The sequence below is a fragment of the Mixophyes fleayi genome, chromosome 3 (genome assembly GCF_038048845.1).
Source record: "Mixophyes fleayi isolate aMixFle1 chromosome 3, aMixFle1.hap1, whole genome shotgun sequence".
NCBI classification, from domain to species: domain Eukaryota; kingdom Metazoa; phylum Chordata; class Amphibia; order Anura; family Limnodynastidae; genus Mixophyes; species Mixophyes fleayi.
Window position 1 is genome coordinate 158,151,901 of NC_134404.1, and position 23,536 is coordinate 158,175,436.

General features: G+C 42.5%; 1 protein-coding gene across 9 annotated transcripts in view; it reads left to right on the top strand.

The window, feature by feature from the left end:
* Positions 1-23,536, top strand: part of SENP6 (SUMO specific peptidase 6) — an 83,539-nt gene that overhangs the window by 20,543 nt on the left and 39,460 nt on the right. For 8 of the 9 annotated variants that reach the window (XM_075202646.1, XM_075202647.1, XM_075202652.1 and 5 more), the window contains 7 exons: positions 150-214; positions 1,203-1,348; positions 1,730-2,117; positions 11,971-12,197; positions 12,615-12,785; positions 15,565-15,598; positions 23,168-23,353. In XM_075202646.1, the coding sequence (XP_075058747.1) occupies positions 150-214; positions 1,203-1,348; positions 1,730-2,117; positions 11,971-12,197; positions 12,615-12,785; positions 15,565-15,598; positions 23,168-23,353 (1,217 nt within the window). The remainder of the gene's footprint in view (positions 1-149; positions 215-1,202; positions 1,349-1,729; positions 2,118-11,970; positions 12,198-12,614; positions 12,786-15,564; positions 15,599-23,167; positions 23,354-23,536) is intronic. The other variant, XM_075202648.1, reaches the window with a different exon arrangement.

The window sequence follows — 23,536 nt, forward strand, 5'->3', positions numbered from 1 at the left end:
TAGTGAACCAACCTTTGTTTTATAATTGTATGGCTTTCATTTTGTGAGCAGTGAAAGTTTTTTTTTGTTTTTTTTTGTTTTTTGTTGCTGTTGTTTTGGATCTTTTCCTAACTAGCTTTAATTTTTGTTTTGTTTTTTTGGTTGCAAAGGAAAGAATATCCACCTCATGTTCAAAAAGTAGAAGCTGAACCTAATAATGTATCGGAAAGACTGGGTAAGTTTATTCATTAGATGCACATTATCATTTCTAAGAAATTGCTGTTTCTGCAAAACTTGCATTAGACATGATATCCATGTACATATTTTGAAGGTTCTTATGTTGCCCTTTCTTTTAGCATTTTGTCTAGTCTCTTGCACTGAAGCGCTAGAAAAACAATAGTTTTGCTATGGGCAACTATAGTTTTTTTTTTTCTTGCACTTAAATAATAAACTGTTGTATTTTTACTTAGTGTGCTAATGATGAGTGAAGATGCTCTTATGTAGGTTTAGTTGTCATTTTGTTGCAACTACAATTTTAGTAGCCAGATTTCTTGGCTTTGAAGAATTTTCCAGTAAACTCATTGATGATGCATATTTCAGTTTTTCTGACCAGTGTTTTTTTGTTTTGGGGTTTTTTTTGTGGTGTTTTTTTAAAAATGTTATTTTCATTCCTGTGGTCATATGCTTTCCAGGCAATTTTGCATAGAAACACGCAACTATTTATAGCAAATAATCAAAACTAGTGTCTGTATGAGCCCTGAGAATTGTGCACTCTAGTGTGGTCCTTACAAGCATGGAACGTTTAATACTGTGTTTCCCTTACTCCAGAGATGGTGGGTTGTCAGTGTTTACCGTTTAGCCTCTGCGATGTCCCATTGTAATAGGTCGTACATATTTGTAGAAGGGTTTATATGCAAAAGGCACTGTTTTAATACATGCACAAACAAAACAAAAATATATGCATTTCATTAAAAGACTAGATATGTTCAGGCATTGATTGAATATTGTAACAAAGGAATTCCGGTGACTGGCTGCAGCTTAGATGTCGCCCCATCGACTGTACATGCAAGAAATACCCACAGGCAATGATCTATAGTCTTCTTGCTTTGATAAAATTGCTTGGTTAGATAAATTATGAATTTAGTTTGTTTTCAAGCATGTCTCAGTTATAATGTATGAATCATTTTATCAGACTGAAGTATTCTCTCTCTCTCATTTTGTAGAAGTCATGCACACCCCAAGGAGAGATTCTGATGTTGATCCAGAGCCTCTGATAAGGAGAAAGGTACAATACAAGCAGCGCCCCAGTTTACAGCAGTGTGATTTGTCCATGGTTCATGCAGCTCAGTTGTGTTTAGCACAAACACAGGTGTGTCATTAATGTTGTATAGCTGAATTGTGCATGCACACATAAGTGTCTGCCTTTCATATACATTAAATATTGACAAAAATGCAAAACTTTTTTTTAATTCTGCGCATAATTTGCCATATCCAATGGGGAGGGGGATAAAAATGTAAATGTATCATGTTTTGTATGCAGCACCCATCCTACTTGCTGATCCCAACATTGATTACATTTTGCTGTAGTAATTGGTGTGCAACTCCTTAAGAACAGGCACAGCTTTGGAAAAAGACACCACATCACAAAAGTGATTTAGCATTGCCAATTGTTATTTTTTTGCAACATTCTTAAATGACTTCCCCACCATTCGCCATCAATCACTTACTTACACTTTTCTTTTTCTTGTAGAGTATGGAGCAAAATGAACGTTTTGAATATTGCGTATTTTGTGTAAAAGAAAATAAAAGTAAGACAAAATGCCAAAGTTGTGGAGATGCACAAAGACTTTGCAGACAAAACACCTCATTGTCTGAATCGCCTGCTACCTTAGCACGGCCTTCAATTCATCAAATTTCAGCAGTAGAAAAATCTCTCAGCAAAGGATTGGATGTTAAGAACTTCTATAGCTCTTCCTATGATAAGATTCCCATGGATACCACTTTGAAACATGAGTCTCCAAGGTGGAAGCAATATCCAGCAAACGGGAAGCTTGGACTTTCCACAGAAGCAAATTTATGCAAGAAAACAAAAAATGTAAGAATAAGAAGTACTAGGTCATCAGAACCAAATGACACAAGTAAGTCAAATGCGCAAATGTGTACTTTCTTTAGGTGGGCTTAAGTTATGCTGAACTCATTTTAAATGTAGAACCCGCTTTACCCTCTCTGGGAGTTGAATAAAGCTGTGGCACGGTGGTCTGAACAACTTTCAGAGGGCCTGTTGGCTTAATTGCTCCTCTTGGTTGGGCAAATTCAGAGAGCTGTAGCGTGCTTGGCAGAGGCAATTTTAGATGCGGGACTGATTGGGGCTAGGATCTCAGACTCAGCGATTTTGGCCCTCTAATTGAAAGCCTGGTTGAATGATACCAAAAGGCAGTATTCTGCCCCTAGGGGGGAGATATGCAAAGAGGAAAGCAGACTTTGGCTGCTAGCTGCCAAGCATTTGGACAAGCAGTTGGCAGCATTTGCCAGATTCTTTTAGACACCCAGAAAGAGAGGCTGTTCTTGCCACCAGACAAGATTCAAGCTTTACAAAAAAATTTGTAAGGTCTCTTAGCTGCCAAACAGACTTTAGTACACTTCTGCGTGAAAGTTGTGAGGAAGATGGAAGTGACTTTTGAGGTGGTCCAGTTTGCTTAGTTTTAAACATGGGAGTTTCAGTTGGAACTCCCCTTGAAGTGGAACAGATCTCGCCTGTGTCTTTCCAGTCAGGTGATACGTCTCCCCTTAGGTGCACCAGTTGCTCCTTTGCTGGCTACAGAGAGAACCTCTGTAGAGGTTGTCCATTCTCAATCTCTGAGGGTTTGGGCACCGGTCTGCTCTCTTAAGAATCGGGTATCAACTCTGTCTTCTTTGAAATAAGATTGGCTCAGTTACTAAATGTTCAGGCATTTTGCAGGGTATACAATCTCCCTATGCCCTTCTGGTGGCACTGTGGGATCTCAGCTTGGTCTTGAATCCTCTTCATCATTCACCATTTGAACTGTAGATCTGAAGTTTCTGGTATGGAAGACTTTATACCTTTTTGACCATTTCTACTGCTAGAAAAGTTTCAGAGCTGGCAGCTTTGTCCTACAAGTCTGCTCTTCTAGTTTTCCATTGCGATAGAGCAGGTCTTCGTACCAAACCTAAATTCCAGCCTAAGGTGGTTTCCAGATTTCACCTTAATCAGGACATTTTCTTCCTGGCTCTGGCCAAAAGTAGGTCTCCAAAGGAAAAACGCTCTCTGAATGTGGTCAGAGCCTTGTGGATTTATGTGCGCATGGCTGAAGATGTGCGCAGGCCTGAGAATCTTTTGCTTATGATGTGCATAAGAGGGGCTGGCTTCCTTCTAATGTTATCATAGATAGACAAATTACCGCTGTAATCCATCAGTCTTATAGTGGAGCCGGGCAGCCTGTTCCATAGTACCTATGGGCTCACTGCACAGAGTCGGTAAGTACTATTTGGGCGGCCACATCGGAATGAGCACCAGCTGAGTAGTTGTGTTAGCCTCTTGGTCTTTTGTTCATAGTTTTTTACCAGCTTTTACAAGTTTTACTCTTCTTTGGAGAGGATTCTGACTCTGGAAGGGTCTGAGTCTGAATTGGGGAAGTGGCAGAAAGTGCTGCTGAACCTGAGGCTTCCACATGTTCTGACAAGAATTTATAGAAACAAAGTACTTGACGGCAGACATAAGAACCGCTTGGCCTATCTGGTCTGCCCTTTTTTTTTTTTTTTTTTTTTTTTTTTTAAACTTATGGTAACCTCAAACCCTATTTGACCCTTTATTATTTGTAAGGATATCCTTATGTCTATCCCAAGCATGTTTAAATTGCTCTACTGTATTAGCCTCTACCACCTCTGATTGGAGGCTATTCTACTTGTCCACTGCCCTTTCTGTGAAGAAGTTTTTCCTCAAATTTCCTTTGAAACTACTTCCCTTCAGTGTCAGTGCATGTCCTCGTATTCTAATATTTCTCTTCATTTGAAGAATGTTTTCCTCCTGTACCTTGTTAAAACCCTTGATATATTTGAATTTTTCTATCATATTAATAATATTATTATTATTATTATTAATTTTTATTTATAGGGTGCCACTAGGTATCCGTAGCGCCGTACAGGGACAGACAGAAACACGATACAGGGTGAGACAGCACAGCACAGTACAGTTAACAGAAATCACAGTAACTCAGAAGCTCAATGAACAGCTAGATTAGAGGTGAGAGCCCCCAGCGGGGTAGAGACAGGGGCCGGAGGACAAGGAGCTGGAGAGCAGAGTTAAGGTGGTGGAGAACAGAAGGAGAGGAGGCCCTGCTCGGAGGAGCATACAATCTAAGGGGAGGGTAGGACGGAAAGAGACACAATGGTAGGAGGAAGGAATGGGGAGAACGGAGGCAGAGACGGAGAGGGGGGGAGAGGAGAATGAAAAGGAGGGAAGTAGGAGGGGGACAGGAGAGGGAGGGGGGTAGGGGGAGACTGGGAGGAGGAGGTCAATGGGTGGGGGACTGAAGGGCTTTAAGGAAGAGGTGGGTTTTTAAGGCCCGTTTGAAGCTGGACAAGTTGGGGGAAGTTCTGATGGAGCGGGGGAGCTGGTTCCAGTGGAGGGGGGCAGCACGGGAGAAGTCTTGGATGCGAGCATGGGAGGAGGTAACCAGGAGGGAAGAGAGGCGGCGGTCGTTAGCCGAACGAAGAGGGCGGGATGGAGCGTGAATGGAGATAAGGTTGGAGATGTAGGGAGCAGTGGAGTTCCCCTTTTCCTTCTCTGCTCCAAACTATACATATTAAGATCTTTAAGGCTTTCTGAGTAAGTTTTATGCAGCGAGTGGATGGTAGGCAGTAGAGATTAAGAACTGCAAGTAATCGGATTTCAGACAATTTGCCGTTCAAGAGTAAAAAGAAACTGACTGTTTTCTTTTCCCTCATCCTCTCAGTTGGTGGACCTGCTTAGTGAAGCGCCGCCCAGACATGACTGTAGATTTCAGGGCTCATGCAGATTGTGGTCCCTTTATCAATCTCCCTAGCCAGGATATTGAAACAGCCCTGAGGGAGAAGAGGGACAGGGGGGGGCACAGCCCTGAGGGAGAAGAGGGTCCGGGGGGGGGGGGGGGCACAGCCCTGAGGGAGAAGAGGGACTGGGGGGGCACAGCCCTGAGGGAGAAGAGGGACTGGGGGGGGCACAGCCCTGAGGGAGAAGAGGGACTGGGGGGGGGCACAGCCCTGAGGGAGAAGAGGGACTGGGGGGGGGCACAGCCCTGAGGGAGAAGAGGGACTGGGGGGGGGGGCACAGCCCTGAGGGAGAAGAGGGACCAGGGGGGGGCACAGCCCTGAGGGAGAAGAGGGACCAGGGGGGGGCACAGCCCTGAGGGAGAAGAGGGACCGGGGGGGGGCACAGCCCTGAGGGAGAAGAGGGACCTGGGGGGGGGGGGGCACAGCCCTGAGGGAGAAGAGGGACCTGGGGGGGGGGGGGGCACAGCCCTGAGGGAGAAGAGGGACCTGGGGGGGGGGGGGGGGCACAGCCCTGAGGGAGAAGAGGGACCTGGGGGGGGGGGGGGGGCACAGCCCTGAGGGAGAAGAGGGACCTGGGGGGGGGGGGGGGGGCACAGCCCTGAGGGAGAAGAGGGACCTGGGGGGGGGGGGGGCACAGCCCTGAGGGAGAAGAGGGACCTGGGGGGGGGGGGGGGCACAGCCCTGAGGGAGAAGAGGGAGAAGAGGGACCGGGGGGGGCACAGCCCTGAGGGAGAAGAGGGACCGGGGGGGGCACAGCCCTGAGGGAGAAGAGGGACCTGGGGGGGGGGGGGCACAGCCCTGAGGGAGAAGAGGGACCTGGGGGGGGGGGGGGGGCACAGCCCTGAGGGAGAAGAGGGAGAAGAGGGACCGGGGGGGGCACAGCCCTGAGGGAGAAGAGGGACCGGGGGGGGCACAGCCCTGAGGGAGAAGAGGGACCTGGGGGCACTATTGTGTGGCATAGCATAAACGTTTATTTGGTTCCATTACTATCAATATTATCCTGATATTAGCGCGATAAAATAAAAATAATCATATATATATTATATATACGCGTTCGCACACAGTGGTCAAAGTGGAAATGTAGAAGTGGCCGTAGGTAAATTTAGTAGTGGTGGTTTGGAAAATGTAGGTGAATATAATGTCATAGTTTTACATATATCTATCTGGCACACCTGGGCTTGGAAGGATTTTTGCCTGTGCACCAATAGAAAAAGGTTGCCGACCCCTGGTATAGCACAAAGGAGTACTCAAGCGCTACACTTAGTTAGTTATAATGGAATGCGAAATATAAGTGTTCATAAATAATATTTTCTTCTAGCCAGTTACAAATTGAGTGCTGCAACACAGAGTAGGCACAAATGGTATTAACTTAATAAATATATAAATTAAAATCAATCAGTTATACATAGAAGCGATCAATTTCTAGGTTTAAATCATGCATGACAAATACAATATAAATATGCAATCCTGATTTTGAATATAATAAATTCTTGTTAAATAATAAAGAAAAATTAGGATAGTTACAACTTGTATTGGAATTGCTAGCAGGTGTTATGTGGTTGATGATGATGAATCTGATGGAGTTTGATGGATGCCAGTAGTAGGAGGTGCCTGAGATGGAAAACATTACCAAATATGCAAACGGGTCATATGATATCTCATCTCAATTGGGTCCTATTAAGATGGGCAATTGTCCTCCATATATACGGCAACTGATGATTATGAAGCCTGGGTATTAGGGAGTCACTTACCCCTCTGAGGTGAACTACTTGGGGCTCGCAGGCCTCAGTAGTCCTGATATACAAACGCCGCTAGTTCCGGTTAACTTGCTGGCGGGTACATATCACTTTCCAAGTCCTTATATAAACCCCGGACACATGGGCATAAGGGTTTTATAATAAGTTTATGGATATAGAGAAATCGGCACAGGATAGTTGATGTTGTATAGCAAAGTTTTCAAATATGTAGATAGTAATAGTTTTCCTCCAACTTGTTTCATCATTCTATGGTGACTTCTCTGGGGATATGCCATGTGGCTTGATGTTTTCAAAAGCATCTCTTAAATGGCTGTGGCTGCTGTTCCTTAATTGTAATTCAATTAGTAGAGATCCTGTCATATTATTCATATAACCTCAATGGTAACATAATGGTAAACTGGGTGAATCAAAACTGCAAAAGTTGGCAACAAAAATAGCATGGAAAATATATGATGAATGAGTAAAAGTATGAAATTTATAAATGATTGCTATGTTGTTTTGTTCTTGCTGCTTTCATAACGATCATAATAGATGAAAGCAACTGGTCATGTTTGATAGGTCATATGGATTGTAAAACCTATGGTTATGAAACCAAGAAAAGTTGTTAACCTGATGTTCATGGGGACTATATGGTTCCATTTGCTCCCTTTTTAATGAGTGTGCAAAAATAGTCTTTGTTGAATATATTTAGGGCAGATGAATTTCACAAGTCTGGTCACATGGTATTTGTGCAAAATACACAACCTATTATGATAGTGACATACTTTGTGAACGTGTAACAAAATTGTTTTTCAGTGGTGTGAGCTCTGTATGAGGACATGATTTGCCTCACAACGGGCTATTATGGGGAGATGGTAAACAAAAGTCTGATATTCAATAATTGTCTGTTAGTTTCGGAATTTCTCTATCATTATCATAAACATTTATTTATATAGCGCCAGCAAATTCCATAGCGCTTTACAATTGGGAACAAACATTAATAAAACAATACTGGGTTATAACACAGACAGAGAGGTAAGAGAACCCTGCTCACAAGCTTACAATCTATGGGACAATGGGAGTTTGAAACAGAAGGGCATGTGCTACATCATATTGCACAATGGACCAGCTAGAATGCAAAGGTAAAAGTATTGAGTGGGCTGTGTGATCAGTCACACAGCAATGTTGGTTGTTGTCTTGTGTTAGCTGTGTAGAGGGTGGTAATAGGGTAACCTACTAAGATTAAAGTTGGTGGTTGAGGAATATCATAAGCTTGCCTAAAGAGATGGGTTTTCAGAGAACGTTTGAAGACTAGAGAGAATTCCACAAAGTGGGTGCAGCCGAAAAAAGTCCTGTATCCGGGAATGAGAGGATGTGATGAGAGTGGAAGAGAGACGTAGATCTTGTGCAGAACGGAGGTGTCGAGTTAGTAGATATTTTCAGACAAGTGAGAAGATGTATGTGCAATTTTGTTGACGGCCTTTTATGTTAGTAGAAGAATTTTATATTTGATTCGTTGAAATACAGGCAACCAATGTAGAGACTGACAGAGTTGCTCAGCAGAGGAAGAACGGTTTGCAAGGAAAATCAATCTAGCCTCTGCGTGCAAAATAGATTGTAAGGGTTCAAGTCTGACTTTGGGAAGACCAGTAAGGAGGGAATTGCAGTAGTCGATGCCGGAGATTAGTGCATGAATTAAGGTTTTTTGCAGTATCTTGTGTGATATATGTGCGTATTCTGGAAATGTTCTTTAGATGTATGTAACATGATTTAGATAGTCGATGTGGGGAATAAATAATAGTTGTGAGTCAAGGATTACACCTAGGCAGCAAGCTTGCGGGGTGGGATTTATGGTCATGTTAATAGAAATGTCAGGCAGGAAGCTTCTGCTTTTGGGTGGGAATATTATATTCGGTTTTTGAAAGATTGAGTTTGAGTTGGCAAAAAGACATCCAAGATGAAATGGAAGAAAGACAGTCAGTAACGCTGGACAACACAGATCGGGAGAGGATAGATACATTTGTGTATCATCCATATACATGATACTGAAATCCAAAGGAGCTTATTAGTTTTCCAAGAGAAGTGGTGTAGATAGAGAATAGCAGAGGACCTAGGAATGAGCCTTGTGGTACTCCAACTGATAAAGAAAGCGGAGTGGAGGTTGTTCCAGAGAAATTAACATTGAAAGAGCGATTGGATAGGTAGGATGAGAACCAGGATAGGACAGTGCCTTCAAGGCCTAGGGATTGTAGCGTTTGTATGAGCAGAGAGTGGTCAACAGTGTCAAATGTTTGTTCAACCGAATTGTCAAAATATAGCACAGATGGGAAAATTTAAGCCACCCATGATCATAACAGGGACAGAGTGTCACTTAGACCCAGCTTAGCTTCCTCTTGGGTCAGTAAGGAGGCAGGGAGGTGGTCGGAGCGATTGCTGAAGGGTTTGACCAATCAGAATTGGATCTGCTCTGGTGGAGCATATCCGTGAGGCCTCAGAGTATCTAGGGGAAGCTGCCATTGATATGAGACTCATTGGGGTAGAATTTCAGCCTCAGTAGTTGTGACATCTGACTCTGGACGGACCTGGGAGGCGAACGCAGTGTCTAAGAGGACACTGGATTCTCTTCCATGCCCTGGGGCTGAGGCAAAGGGTCAGGTCTCAAGGGGTCAACTTTCTGTCCCCCGGGGAGTTTTGCAGAGAGGTAGACAGGCATTGATGGCTAAATGTCAGCTATCAAGTCCTCTGACAAGCGGGCAGCAATGAAAGGCAAGCTGCCAACCAGGGGGATCCTATGGTGGTAGCCAGTCTTCTCTTCCACCCACTGAAACCTGGGTGAAAGGTTTTGTAGGTTGGGGATCCATATGTTTTGCTATAATCTCTGCCCAGGCGATTTTTTTTTTTTTTTTTTTTTTTTTTTTTTTACCATGGGACGAAATGGGGAAAATCAATTTCTCCTAAGCAAACCTATCGAGTCCCGTATTTCAGGGGATGTATTTATTTCCATCCCAGAACAGCAGAAAGTTTTTTGGGATTTTACTAAAATCTCTTCATGCTCCATAAACCAGACAGTTCATTTTGACCTATTTTGAATCTGAAATCTTTAAATCTTAAGTTGTTGGTAGATTGAGTCCTTAAGGTCTGTCATGAACAGCATGGACCAGGACAAGTTTATAGTGTCATACTTACATGTTCTAATCTGGGAGTGACAACAGTGCCTTCTTAGAGTGACAATTCAGTCCCATCACTATAGATATGGGGCCCTACCTATCAACCTGGGGCCAAGGGCGTTCATAAAGGTGATGGTGACCTTTCTTCGATTCAGTGGTTGTTTATCCCTTTCCTGGGTAATCTGTTCATCAAGGTTAACTGTTTTGGACTTCATTCAAGCGCATGTTCAGGACACAGCCCAGATTTTGGAAACTCACGGTTGGATCATCAACTACAGGAAATCCAACCTGACATCTTCACAGTGGAGGATCTTTATTGGCCTTAAAACCCAACCCTCTTGCCCAAACAGATCTTCAGACTTTTTTCAAAGGTGTATCTATGACTCCAATGGTGGCTGAGGAGTGATGACCTAAACAGGGCTTGCTTGTTCACCATCTGCGACTGAACTTTGGTGACCACAGATGCCAGTCTTCAGTAATTTGTAGTTGTTGTGCTTCAACACAGGTTCCATGGTTTTTGGACTCTGGTAGGGTCCAAGCTTGTTATAAAGGCTGAAACTCGGAGGTCTTTAGTGATCTAGCTGCAGAAAGCACAGGAATTTCTAGTTGGTCCCATGTCTGTTCCGTGCAAATTTCCATCTGCTCTATCTGTTCCTACCGTTTTCAGACAGAAGTTACCACAGTGTTAGGAAGATTGACATCTCCTGGAGAGAATTACAGGGCTTTCCTACCTCCTCTTTCTGGTTGGACCAGTTACTGTTGTTTGTGTAGGATGATTTGGAAGGGCAGGTTAGAACTCAGTTCATTGAAGGTTGTGGTCTCTGCTCACTTTTTTTTTTTTTGCCTGAAGTGCAGACCGTCCTGCAGGGAGTGATGCATTTGTAGCCTCCACACATTCACCAATAACTACCTTTTTGGCCATCTCCACAGTTAGGAGAGTTTTGGAGCTGCGGGCTCTGTTCTCTTAGATCTCCTATTCAATTCTTCCATGACGACGGAACTGTGCTTGGGACTACACCTTTCTTTCAACCCAACAAGTCACTACATTATATAATGCATTAAAGTCTTTGATTGTAAATTTTCTTGTAATGAGAACAGGGAACTGTGTATGGTAGACAATGTTTTGTGTATTCTCTTTGTACAGGTTTTGACAAATCGCAAAGATATGTCTGACACTGCTTTGCCTGATCTGTCATATTTTGGTCTTTCCTGGACCTGGTCTTTCCCCACTACTCAACCCCCAATGATGTTGCAAACATCCCTTGCCACCAGGCCTGTAATTGAGATGGGAAGTAGAGAAGGGGGATGCATACAGTATAACAACATTGCTGACTGCTATTAGGTATCTTCATTATTTATTTGTAGGGCACCACAAATACCAGACAGTCTGAATTACACGTTATACAAAATAAAAACCCACCACATGTTCAACGGGAAACAAACACAAAATCACAAATCTTGAGCTGCTATGCAAACTGTTTGTTGCAAAATTGTTGAATCCTAACTCTTGGATTCATTATGTCCCTGTCCGACCTCAGTTTTTAAATACTGTGCCTTACTTAGCCTTGTGTAATCATTTGGGAAAAATTAAATAACATCAAACTAATATCAATAATTGATTTTAAACACAGTTTATAGAGAGGTTAACGATTTTTTGGAATGTGAATGATCATACCTGGTATCCTGGGGCCCATTGGTGTGTGTAATATAACCCACTCTTGAAACTTGTCCGTATAATTCATACCTGCAAAGTCTGATGGAGCAGCTCAACGAATAGTACAATAGTAGGTTTGTAAAATCCAGTCTGGATTCATTCAGCTAAGGGTTTTCCTACCATAATCACTTTTTATTTAAAAAAGCAAAAAAAAAAAACAACCAGTGGTATACTGCCACATTTTGTTATAGACATAGACAACCTGGGTTTGGAAAAGCTGAAGTGATGTTGGAAAAGAACTTTTAAAAGAAAAAGTTATGATGTACTTTATTTGTCCACATATGTGCTTTTTGTAATAATTGTACTGTTTCTATCATAACCACAGTTATCCTATCTAGTGACGAAGAAGACAATGCTAGCACTGGAAGCACAAGCAGGATAGAGAGCATCTCTCCCCGACCTGCCGATTCGGCTTGCTCCTCTCCTGTTCCATCATCTGGAAAAGTAGAAGCTGCACTAAGAGAAAATAGTTTAATTGACAACATATTCAGTAGTCCACCTGAAGCTGAGCCTGTTGTCACAATCCCAAGGAAAGCAAGAATGAAAGATCAGGTACTGTTTTCAGTTATAAGTGGATTTTTTTTTTATGCATATAAAACTAGTAGCATATTGGTGCTTTGGATGCCTGCATGTTTTGGCCTTATGCACATAGGCAGTGATAGTTCTGCATTACTGTCACACAGATATTTACACTGACTCATGTTGGCAGTCATGTATAAAGGACTCTGCGTTTATACAGCTTACGATGTGCAATTTTACTACATTTAACCTAAGAAATATTTTGCAAAAATTTTTTTTTTTTTTTCATAACCAGCGAGATTTTGAATATGGTGAAGGTTAACAGGAAAAATATTTTGCATTTAAGGGTTTGACTTGATTAAAGTTAGCCACAGCATAGTAGTTTTGCTCATCATGACTGCAACATGTTATAGATTTGGTTAGTGCTAATACTACAAATTTCATTTGCAGTTTGGCAATACAGTCACCAATACTCCTGTAAAGCGTCGTAAAGTTGCCCAGGTAGAAGTTCCAAGTGAAGCCATGTCGTCATTTTCTACAACTGCATGTGAAAGTATCATTCTGTCTTGTCGGAATATACGAGTAGGAACCTTATACAGAACGATAGTGGAACCTGTTGTGGTGAGTGCAAATATGTGAAACGTTTCTTACAAGGTGTTTTGTCTGCAATACAGTTTAATGAGCCACTTTTCTCCCAGCTTTTTGTTTCTAATTACATAGAAAACTGATGCAGCTTTTATTATGATATAATACATGGGAAGGATAAGGCCTAACTCATATTGCTGTAAACTTTTTAAAGTGGTTTGACAGTATAAATCTCTTCTCCTGTGCAGTTTGATTGTAGAAGTAAAATGTATGTACCTTTTTATAACTCAAACAAATGTAATGTTGTGTAGAGAAAATTGCTTATGGGGGGGGGGGGGAGAGACTGTCATGAAGATCAATTTCGGAGAATTGGATTGTAATCTTAAAGCTGTGGCCTCTAATTTGGTATTTTCTGAAATAGTGAAGTTATGTGAACTGAAATGATTAATGTTGTTGGGCGGGTATGAAATAGTAGGGATAACAGAAATGTGTGTGAATGAGGTGCATAGTTGGGTAGTGCATTTGGGAGGGTTTGCATGATGGGAGTGTTCTATATTTTAAATTCTGTTTTAAGATCTAGTTTGCATTGGGACTCTAGCCATTCTTGTATAGAGATCATTTCCGGTTATATGTAAATTATTAACAATATTAAATAGGAAAAATTGCATAACGAGTGGGTGGGTATGCTGATTAGATGAATATGCTGACAAACACTTAAATCTATGTAAACACGATATCTTAAGACATAATATAGGTATAAATATAAATGCATACTCTCCAGCACTAAGGGTTGAAAAGTACTCCAGAAGAAGGAGGAACCAAGTAAGGTTCCACTTCTGGAATACTTCTCTACTAATACTGAAGTAACACACAAAGGGGTGTGCATGTGGACTATAAAACTAGCCCTATGAATGTTAACCAGAAAGTAGACTCAAGTCCCAGCTGTGAAATTAGGATCTTGTAAGGTGCAAATATGTCTTGCAACTGCCACTAATAAGGACACATGAAATTAAGCAGCATGATTTTTTTAATTATAACGTCTTTATATAGCCGTAAATGCACTGCTGCCTAAGTTAGAGAATTGGAAATAACTCCTGAAAACAAATAAGGGACCAAATGGGGATCCACTTCTGGAATGCTTGACTGTACTAGTAGAATGCCACACACAAGAGTCAGTCAGGGCCTTGTGTTCTGCCCCGATAATCTCAATCCAAGAGTAAAGTCCCCCCACTTTAGGACTTTTGAAGTTAAAGTGCAGTAGTCTATTAGAGTAACTGCTGCAGGAATAGAAATAAATTAGTGGCAAAATTTATTTAAATATATCGGTGATAAATGTAGGTCAGCCTCACTAATGCTTCTTGAATTTAATAACATTACATTTATACACGATTGATACAATTCTGTGTGTTGCCGGCTGGCGTATGCTTTGATTTTATCGTTTGGACTTTGTTTAGTAACCTGAAAGAAGTGCATTTTCAAGAAATGTTGCTGCCAATTATTGTAAGAAATATTGAAATTGGGGGTGACATGTTATGCAATTATTGAGTATTATTTTTTCTGCTATTTACAGTGTTAATAATTTAAATTGTAAAGGGAGATTGTAATTTATTTATTTTAAGAAAAACAGACTGGTAGGGTCTTTCTATTGTATGTTTTGTGTATCTTTAAGGCATTGCAATACCTCAGCTCTCTAGGTGTGACCGGAAAACTACATGGTAAATTAAACAGCACTTGCAGAAGGCTGCGACTATTAAGGCTATTAAAAAAAATGTAGAATGCGTAAAATGGCATTTAGATGCACAGGATTTAATCATAATTTTACTGCTGTGTAAGTTACTTGCCAGACTTCATCTAAAAAATATGATGCACTTTTTGACACCTGTCTGCAAGAAGGGCATGGCACGTTCCAAAGCATGCCCCCCTATTATTTAAGGGAGGGGAGAGGTGGTATTGTAAAGAAAGTCTAGAGAAACTGTACTTGTTTACATTGGGGGAGGCACCTGTAGAGAGTATTTAGTATGTATAAATAGATCTTTAATAGACCTCTGCTATATCTAGGACTGTCCATGCAACAAGGGGATGTCCACTTCTACTGTAAGACAGGTTTTTACCATTAGCTCAGCAAGGGTTTCTTCACTGTTTTGAGTCTGACTATGAAAAGCTTTACCTAGGGTGGTGGTGATGACTACTTCATTACATGGATTTATAAATAGATGAGGTCTTCCTTACAAGAATAACTATCTCCAGTTGTGACTATTAGAATGTGTTATTGGGTAGGTTGAACAGGGAATTATTCAGATTGCCATTTAAGTCCGGTAGGTATTTCTCTCCCTTTCACAGTGAAGATAAATGGTCAGCTGTCTTGCTGGACCTTTAATGTTGCCTTCCCTCTAGATCAACTCAACAAGTCCATATAGTCATTTAATTATTACAGTGCTTTCAGCTGGGGCCTGGGGAAAGTCTGACTTGTAGCTAATGGGCCATGCAGTATTTTCCTCACCATCATTAATACACTCGTAGAAAAGGAGTTTTGTGTATAGCTAGTTCTCTAGTGCGAGACGCACAACATTTTGTTTTTCTTTTGTCTGACAGTATAGTAATGTTTTAAAATATGTAGTTAGTGTTTGTTCCACTGTATTGGTTGTCATTTCATGTACATTTTTTGCTACGAAATGACCACACAAATGCAGCTAGTGGTATGAATGTGTTAATGAATGCGAATCTCTGTTCCACCTTAAATCACTGTAAATGTAAAATAATTTGCAATCATTTTTGTTATGTTAAACATTACTGTATTTTTTTTTTCTTTGTACAGTTTTGTGTAGACTTCATAAAGATCAAAGTACAAGGTAACTATAAAATAATACTTTGTTTCTTGACCACGGAGTTGATGAATATAAATGTATAAGTGGCGATTTTTAAAATGAATAAAAACACAGTCTAAATAAAAACAGTAAATATCTGAAGATATATTTAAAGCTCCGTTTTTGGTGTGTTTTTGAGGAAGCGTTTTGTTGTTTGCACATCACACGTCTTTCTCTGCCAGTCAATGGCAGTAGGTGACAGATTATGGGCATTAATCTGGTTTCTCACCAGTCGGCGGATGAGTTTAGTTTTATGATTTTTAATGTTATTGGTTAACTCAGAACACAGTTACAGCACCATTATGAAAGGGTGTGCACACTAATGCAATCAAGGTATTGTAGGTTTGTTTATTTTCACTTTTTCCTAAAAGTTGCCTATTTATTTTCCACTTGTATTTTGTTGGCTGCAAGATCACGTTAAAGGTGGAAAAGGTCTTGAATTCAGGCGTTCTATCACAAACACCTGCAACTTTTTTTGTTTGTATCCACTGTAATGTTTAAACATAGCCACAGTTAATGAAATAGATCCATATTTCATAGAGCTCATTTTTATAGAAAGTTGCAAAAGATTCTGATTTTTAAGTTTTCTTCATGGAACAATGTCATCCTTTTGCTATGGCATTTCAATTCTTTCTCATTGCTGTTTTCACAGTGTAGTACCCTATGTAAAACCCCCACACCAATATATCTTCCTCTCTGAATGCTTCTACTTGCCTAGAGCCAGGAATTGAAACTGTAAAGTAACTTCATGTATGTTGTGCAAAGCTCCATTACAGAGTGGAAATCTGCCTCTAGATATTTTGGGCAAAAATGGCAACAGTGAAGTCAGTGGTGATATAAATAGAACAATGACATGCACTGGTATTTGCACAATTCACCTCTACCCGCTAAGTCAGTAAGGGTCAAAATAGGCAGACATGTAGTGTGTTCAATTTCTACAGTTTCACTTATTTCACCACTTTGAGTATCCACAGGTGTATACCTTCTTTCAGTTTTGGTACGTATCCCTTTACTATAGCTCTGACTAGTTGTGAACAGAGATGCGAATGCTCATGCTGGCAAAAGACAAAATGCCTTTTGAGGTCCCACCTGCTATTACTTTTGGACCATCCATTTAATTTCTGCATTTTTCTCTTAAAGTAGTGCTCTCTTAAGCCACATTTATGTCTTACTTAAACCATGTAAGTAAGGGAACATGTGGACTGTATTTCATGTTACACATTTGTGCATTTGTAAAAAATTTTACTTTAGTGTTTGTGAACATAAAACTATGCTTTCTCATGTAAAATGCGTCTAGTTTAAGTGTAGGCAAATGTATTTTCTCCAGCACCTCTGAGCATGTGTGAATATCCGGTCGTATTATGAGAAATACTGCTTATCCTTCTAAAGCTCCTTTATACACCTAGTGCCAGAACATGAAATTTGGGTTTGCACTTAACGTGGGCTGAGGCTTTCTCTTTTATAACGCATTGTTAAAAACAATACGTTCATGCAATTCCTACCATCAAAGAAAGCTAAATTTTTGCTCCCTTGCAGTCACCTCCCTCTTGTTTGGCACTTAACTAGTTATCTCTGCAAACCCCCTTTGGCCTTCAGTTTTAGTTGAGTGCCCAAGGGAGTTGGGCTCACTTAGCTAGGCAGTAAAGTTCCTTTACTGCATATGTTTATTTTTATGCAGAGGTGTGCTCTGTCCTTCTTCTTACAGATCACACTCGTAAGTTAAAGAAGCAGCTATCAGATGAGAGCCGGACGGCTAACTGACAGCAGAGAGAATTTTTATTTTTTGTGTGACTTCTTTGCAGTGAGACAGGAGGCTTATATAAGCCTAATAGATACTAGGTTACCGCCGCTGCCACGAAGGCAGAGAGTGCCGGTAAACCCCGCCGTCTGAGTCTGACATGTTGGACTATTCGAAGTCCCCTCCGCAGAAAAGGGGGAGGGGAACTTGGTATTCATCTGCAGGGTCAGCAGATGCACTGAGCGGCAATTACTGCTTATAGAGAAGCAGTAAATCGCCCTTACAATCGTTGCCCTATTAAATGGAGCAAATGCAGGACAGAGAGAGCTAGGATAATAGAGCTTCCCCACCTGCAGAGTAAAACTGGACTCTCCCAAGGCATCAAGATCTGCCCAGGAAAAGAGACATCCGCTCCTTCTGAGGGATAAGCAGAGCTGCTGACCAACTTAGTCTTCCCAGGGCTAAGCTGTCTGGAGCAGGAGAAGTACAAAATCATTTTTTATACTCACTATAATATAGATAGAGGTGTATTAGAAAACTTATTAATGCACCTATATTAGTAGAAAGAATATTACTTGCATAAATACTCTTGCTTTCACATTTAGCCTTAACAGGGATACTATCTTTTGACTCCTGTCATAGATTAGTTAGTATCTTCTGTCTATTTCTTGTGCGATTGCGTGTATTACATTTTATTGCTGTTACCTTAAAATGTCTGACAAGGGTAAAGCAGCTCGTGCTAAATATTATACTTCAAGTGTAAAATGAAATTACCCATTGAACAGCAGGACCTGGAGGCGATTTTTACTGACTACAGTGGGGCTCCCATGGTAGCGCAGGCACAGACTAACGCCCTAACTGTAACGGAAACACCAGTGTGGGTGGCTGTCATGATGCGGAGGGTTACCGCATTGGTACAACTGCTTTCTAAACCCACAGAAATTACAGCGGTTGTTGCGGTACTCCTTTCACCCTTTGGAACGATGGCCCCCTTAGTTCAGGGGAGACCATGGGTACTACCGAGTCCGTTGTCTCTACACAAGCAGGAGATCCATCCGCACTACCATCTCATGCCCCCCCTTACGGGAGAACCGGCTTGGTCTTCATCATTGGTCAGGGGCCTAGATCGGTTAAACCATTTTTTTGGAACCCCCAAGACATTTTCCCAAGAAAGACACAGATCTTCTAACCCCCTTCTGTCCCTCTCTGATTCGGAGAGATCCTCCAAAGAGAACAGTGAGGTTTTAGAAGAATCCGATTCAGCATAGGTTACGAACCCAGAGTAGTCTCCCAGATATCAGGGGACTGATGACCTGGTGGTAGCAGAGCGTCAGGCACTGGGACTTCTAGACATAGAGGAGACTAGATCTACAGATCGTAGCCTATTTAAAAAGGTCAGAAGACGAGCGATCAGTTTTTCTCCATCTGTGGAGTTGAAAGAGATCGGAAAAGCATCCTGGAAACAATCTGACCTGGCTTTATACCTGCTACAAGAAGATGATCTAATCCGTTGGGAACAGGTCCCATGGGTGGATACGCCAGTGGCACGCTTAGCTCGCCACACCACGCTTCCTGTTCCAGGGACAGCATCCCTGCAGGAGTCCATTGACCGTAAGATAGAGGCTTTCTTAAAGTCCATCTACACGGCAGCAGGTACTTCATTCAGATCCATGTTCATCAGCTTGGGTTGCCAGAGCTATGGAAACATGGGCTGATAAGTTACAGCTACAGCTTTGCAAGATTCTGACTTGCTTCCCCTGGCCTCAAGGAGGCTTCAGGGTACGTGTATAAAGCTGCCCTGAACGCAGCTTCTTCCTTTGTTTCAGCAGTAGCGGCAAGGAGGGGCCGTATGGCTGAGGTTATGGGATGTGGACACTGAATCTAAGAAGTCCTTGACGTCCCTCCCTTATTCCAGTGGAGTGTTATTTGGCCCGGACAGCATACTTTCCCAGGCCACAGAAGGCAAAGTATCTTCTTACCAGTCAATGTCCCAAAGCCTAGGACACCCAGGCTTGGCTCATTTAGACAGCCCTTTCAAGGGGGCCCATCTGGCAGGGGCTGCACACTCGCACTGAGGTTGGTCCTCCTCCTCCACAAATTGTCCCTCTTCTAAGCTCCCGGATAAACCAGCAGCGTGACGCCCCCCCCTTCTAGCAGTGGCGGGAGTGGGGGGACGTCTGCTTCTGTTCAGAGATCAGTGGGCAGAGTCCTCCAAGGACGGTTGGATCGCAGGATCATGACAAGAGGTTACATAATAGACCTAGTGGGCCCAGCCCCTCGTTGTATTTTTGCAACCAGCTTGCCCCGCCACCCACAAAGAAGACAGGCAATGCTTCTCTGTGTTGCCTTTCTTCTTTCTGCAGAAGTTATCCGAGAAGTTCCGGAAGACTAAAAGAGATGAGAGATAAGGGTTCTACTCCAACCTCTCTTTGGTCCAAAAGTCGGATGGCTCCTTCCATCCCATCTTAAACCTAAAACAGTTGAACCTTCACCTGCAGGTGGTCAGATTTCGAATGGAATCCCTGAGCTCCGTTATCAACAGACTGGAGGCAAACCAGTTCATGGTGTCGATAGACATCAAAGACGCCTACCTCCACGTTCCTATCTGGAAGGCACATCAGGCTCTTCTCAGATTCATGGTAGGATCTTCTCACTACCAGTTCACGGCTCTCCCACTCAGCCTTACAACTGCACCCAAGGGTGTTTCCAAAAATTATGGCTGTGATGGCGGCTTATCTTCATTCCAGAGGTGTGCAATTAGTGCCCTACCTGGACAATTTACTAAGCAAGGCTGCTTCAGCTCACCTGCTCGACCAACATCTTCAGCTTACCATCAGAATCCTGGAAAGGCATGGGTGGCTCATAAATCGCCTTAAATCCCAGTTAACACCTTGCCAGAGAATGACTTTTCTGGGACTGATAATGGATACCAACAACCGGAAAGTATTCCTTCCAGAGGACAAAATACGATCCCTGCGGAACTCGGCGAGTCGAGTTTTGTCCTGCCGCAGACCGTCGCTCCTCTTATGTATGCGCCTACTAGGATAGATGGTGTTGGTCTTTGAGACTCTCCCTTATGGTCGAATCCACTCTCATTGCTTCCAATGGTACCTCCTAAAAAATGGTCAAGATCCCATCAGAAGTTAACGTCAATTGATTTTCTTGTCACCTGAAGCGGGATAATCCCTCAGATGGTGGATAGCCTGGGACAACTTGCTAGTCACAGGTCCTTTGCCCCATGGTCTTGGATCTTAGTATCCACAGATGCCAGCCTTCTGGTGGGTGGGGGTGGCTCTTCATTTGAGACTTCAGAGGCTATGGTCCGTTCAGGAGACCTCTCCCCCCATCAACATACTGGTACTAAAAGCCACGTTAAAGGCCTTACAGGGCACACAGTCCATCCTTCAAGGCCAACCGGTCAGTCTGCAGTCCGACAATGCCACAGCAGTGTCATACATCGACAGACGGAGGCACCAGGAGTGCAAGAGCAATGGAGGTGACGACTCAGATTTTCACCTGGGCCGAAAACCACTTCCCTGCCATTTATGCAGTCTTAATTCCAGGCATCCAGAACTGGCAAGCAGACAATCTAAGCCGACATGCAATTCTGCCAGGGGAATGGTCTCTTCATCCGGAGGTTTTTCAGTCTCTGGTCGTCCCATGGGGGACCCCGGACCGAGACCTAATGATGTCTCGTCACAACAGAAAGGTCCTACAATTTTACTTGAGGGCAAGAGATCCCTTGGCATTGGCAGTAGATGTAATGACTGTACCCTGGGACTTCAGGTTAGGATACATATCCCCTCCCATTTCCGTGATTTCACACGTTCTTCGGAAAGTCAAGCAGGGTGGACTGCCAGTCATACTGGTGGCTCCAGCTTGGCTGCGGATGGTCTGGTATCCAGAAATACTGTTGATGGCGGTAGGTCCAGGTCTTCGGTTACCTCTTCGAGAAGACCTTCTACTTCAGGGATCATTCCTACATCAGGACTTGCCATGGCTGAATTTAACGCCATGGCTGTTGAAGCCAACCTTTGGAAATCCAGGGGGTTCTCTTCACGAGTAGTGGATACCCCCCTTAAAGCTAGAAAACCAGTCTCTGCTCGGATCTACCACCGTATCTGGCTTACATACATTACATGGTGTGAGAACCGGACCTGCCACTCGGATTCGTTCTGCCTCTCTAAGTTTCTTGCTTTTCTCCAGGATGGCCTGGATGGTGGTCTTCGCCTAGGATCCTTTTAAAAGTGCAGATTTCAGCTTTTTCAGTGTTTTTTTTACCGTCTCCTTGCAGACATACCGGATGTCAGGACCTTCCTACAGGGAGTGCATATCCAGCCTCCATATGTTCTGCCCACGGCACCCTGGGATCTTAACCTGGTCCTTAGTATGCGTCAAAAACTTCCCTTCTAACTGTTGCAGACTGCAGAGTTACAAGTGTTTTGGAAAGTGTTTTTTCTACTTGCAATTGCCTCAGCACGTAGAGTTTGCGAGCTAGCGGCGCTATCATGTCGAGAACCTTATCTGGTGTTTCACGATGATATGGCAGTTCTCAGAACAGTTCCTTCTTTCCTACCAAAAGTAGTTTCTGGTTTTCATGTAAACCAAGAAACAGTGGTTCCGGTGTCCATGGGACGATTCACAAGTGTCTGGAACAGGATCTATGGAATTTCTGGATGTAGTCAGAGATCTCTGAATCTGTCCATAGAATATCAAAGATTTATCGCATGGATTCTTTGTTTATTTTATTTGACTTCTCAAAATGTGGTTGGCCGGTCCAAGCAATCTATTGCTAGATGGCTTACGTCGACTATTAAGCAGGCTTATATCAATGCTAACCGACCTGTGCCAGAATGTATTGTTGCCCCCGTTCTGTGGGGGCGTCTTGGGCTATGCGAAATGGTGCCTCAGCGGACCAGTTATGCAGAGCAGCCACCTGGTCCTCGGTCCATACCTTTACTAAATTTTACCAATTCAATGTCTGTGTCGCCAGACGCCAGTTTTGGCCGTAGTGCTCTACATGTCGGGCTGTCAGAGCGGTCTCTCCCTTAAAGAGGGCTGCTTTTAAAAAGTGCCCATGGTCGCAGTGTCCCCCAGATAGGATGAAAGAGAGAAGAGGATTTTTATACTCGCGATAAATCCGTTCCTCTGATTCCATCTGGGGGACACTGCGTTCCCTCCCTTCTGCTGTTTGGTCTTTGGTTGGTTGACTCCCCTTCCTTGGGGTTTATACTTAAACTGAAGGCTACATGGGGGTTGCAGAGGGGAGTGGTTTGTCAGCAGCATACATTAACAGAGTTAACTAGTTAAGTGCCAAAATCCTCCTCCCCTCACACAACCCCTTGATAGCAGTGTCCCCCAGATGGAATCAGAGAAATGGATTTATCGTGAGTATATGTATAATAATATAATATATATAGAAATATATATGTGTGTGTTGAAGAGTGCTGTGTGTATATGTACACCTGGCATTCATTATATTTGTCTAAAGGGGCAGAATTATAGGTCCATGAAGTCTCAGAACAATATCTGTGCTGCATGACTGTAGTTTTGCACCTTAGTAAATGACCCTTAGAAGATGATCAACCGTTTGTAATTTCAGACACTACCAGCTATAGTTTCACTTTAAAGTATTTTATTTCAGAGAAATCGTTTTGAAAAACGGGCACATAGACTGAACATAAAATTCTGAGTGATAATTTTGCTCTTATCCTTTAACACTATCTTATTGCTTCCTATAGAACTACAAAACAATGTTTATATCTAAGATATTTATTAAATACAGCTCAAAAATAATCCATTGTATTGGCTCATAGCATCAGATGATGACATAGAAGACGTAACCTTGAAAACATCAGAGCTTACTACTTGCGAGTGGTGTTGTGCAAGAAAACTTACAGTGGCGTTTTTCCAAAGTATGCCTTCCCTCTGTCAGAGTCTGCGGACACAGTTTAAGATGAGCAGGCAAAATGGCATTGGATGGTATGACTGCAATACAACAAGTAAGTGTCCTGTTTCCTAGTGGGTTTTTTTCTTTCTCTTTGTTATAATCTACACTTCTCTAAATGACGACAAACATTTTCTTTGAAATTACTTTTTCTCTATAAACACAAAAATATTTAATTTGTCAAATGATGCGTAGATCACCGTTCTAAATGCAGATATTACCCTGCTGTTCTCAGCAG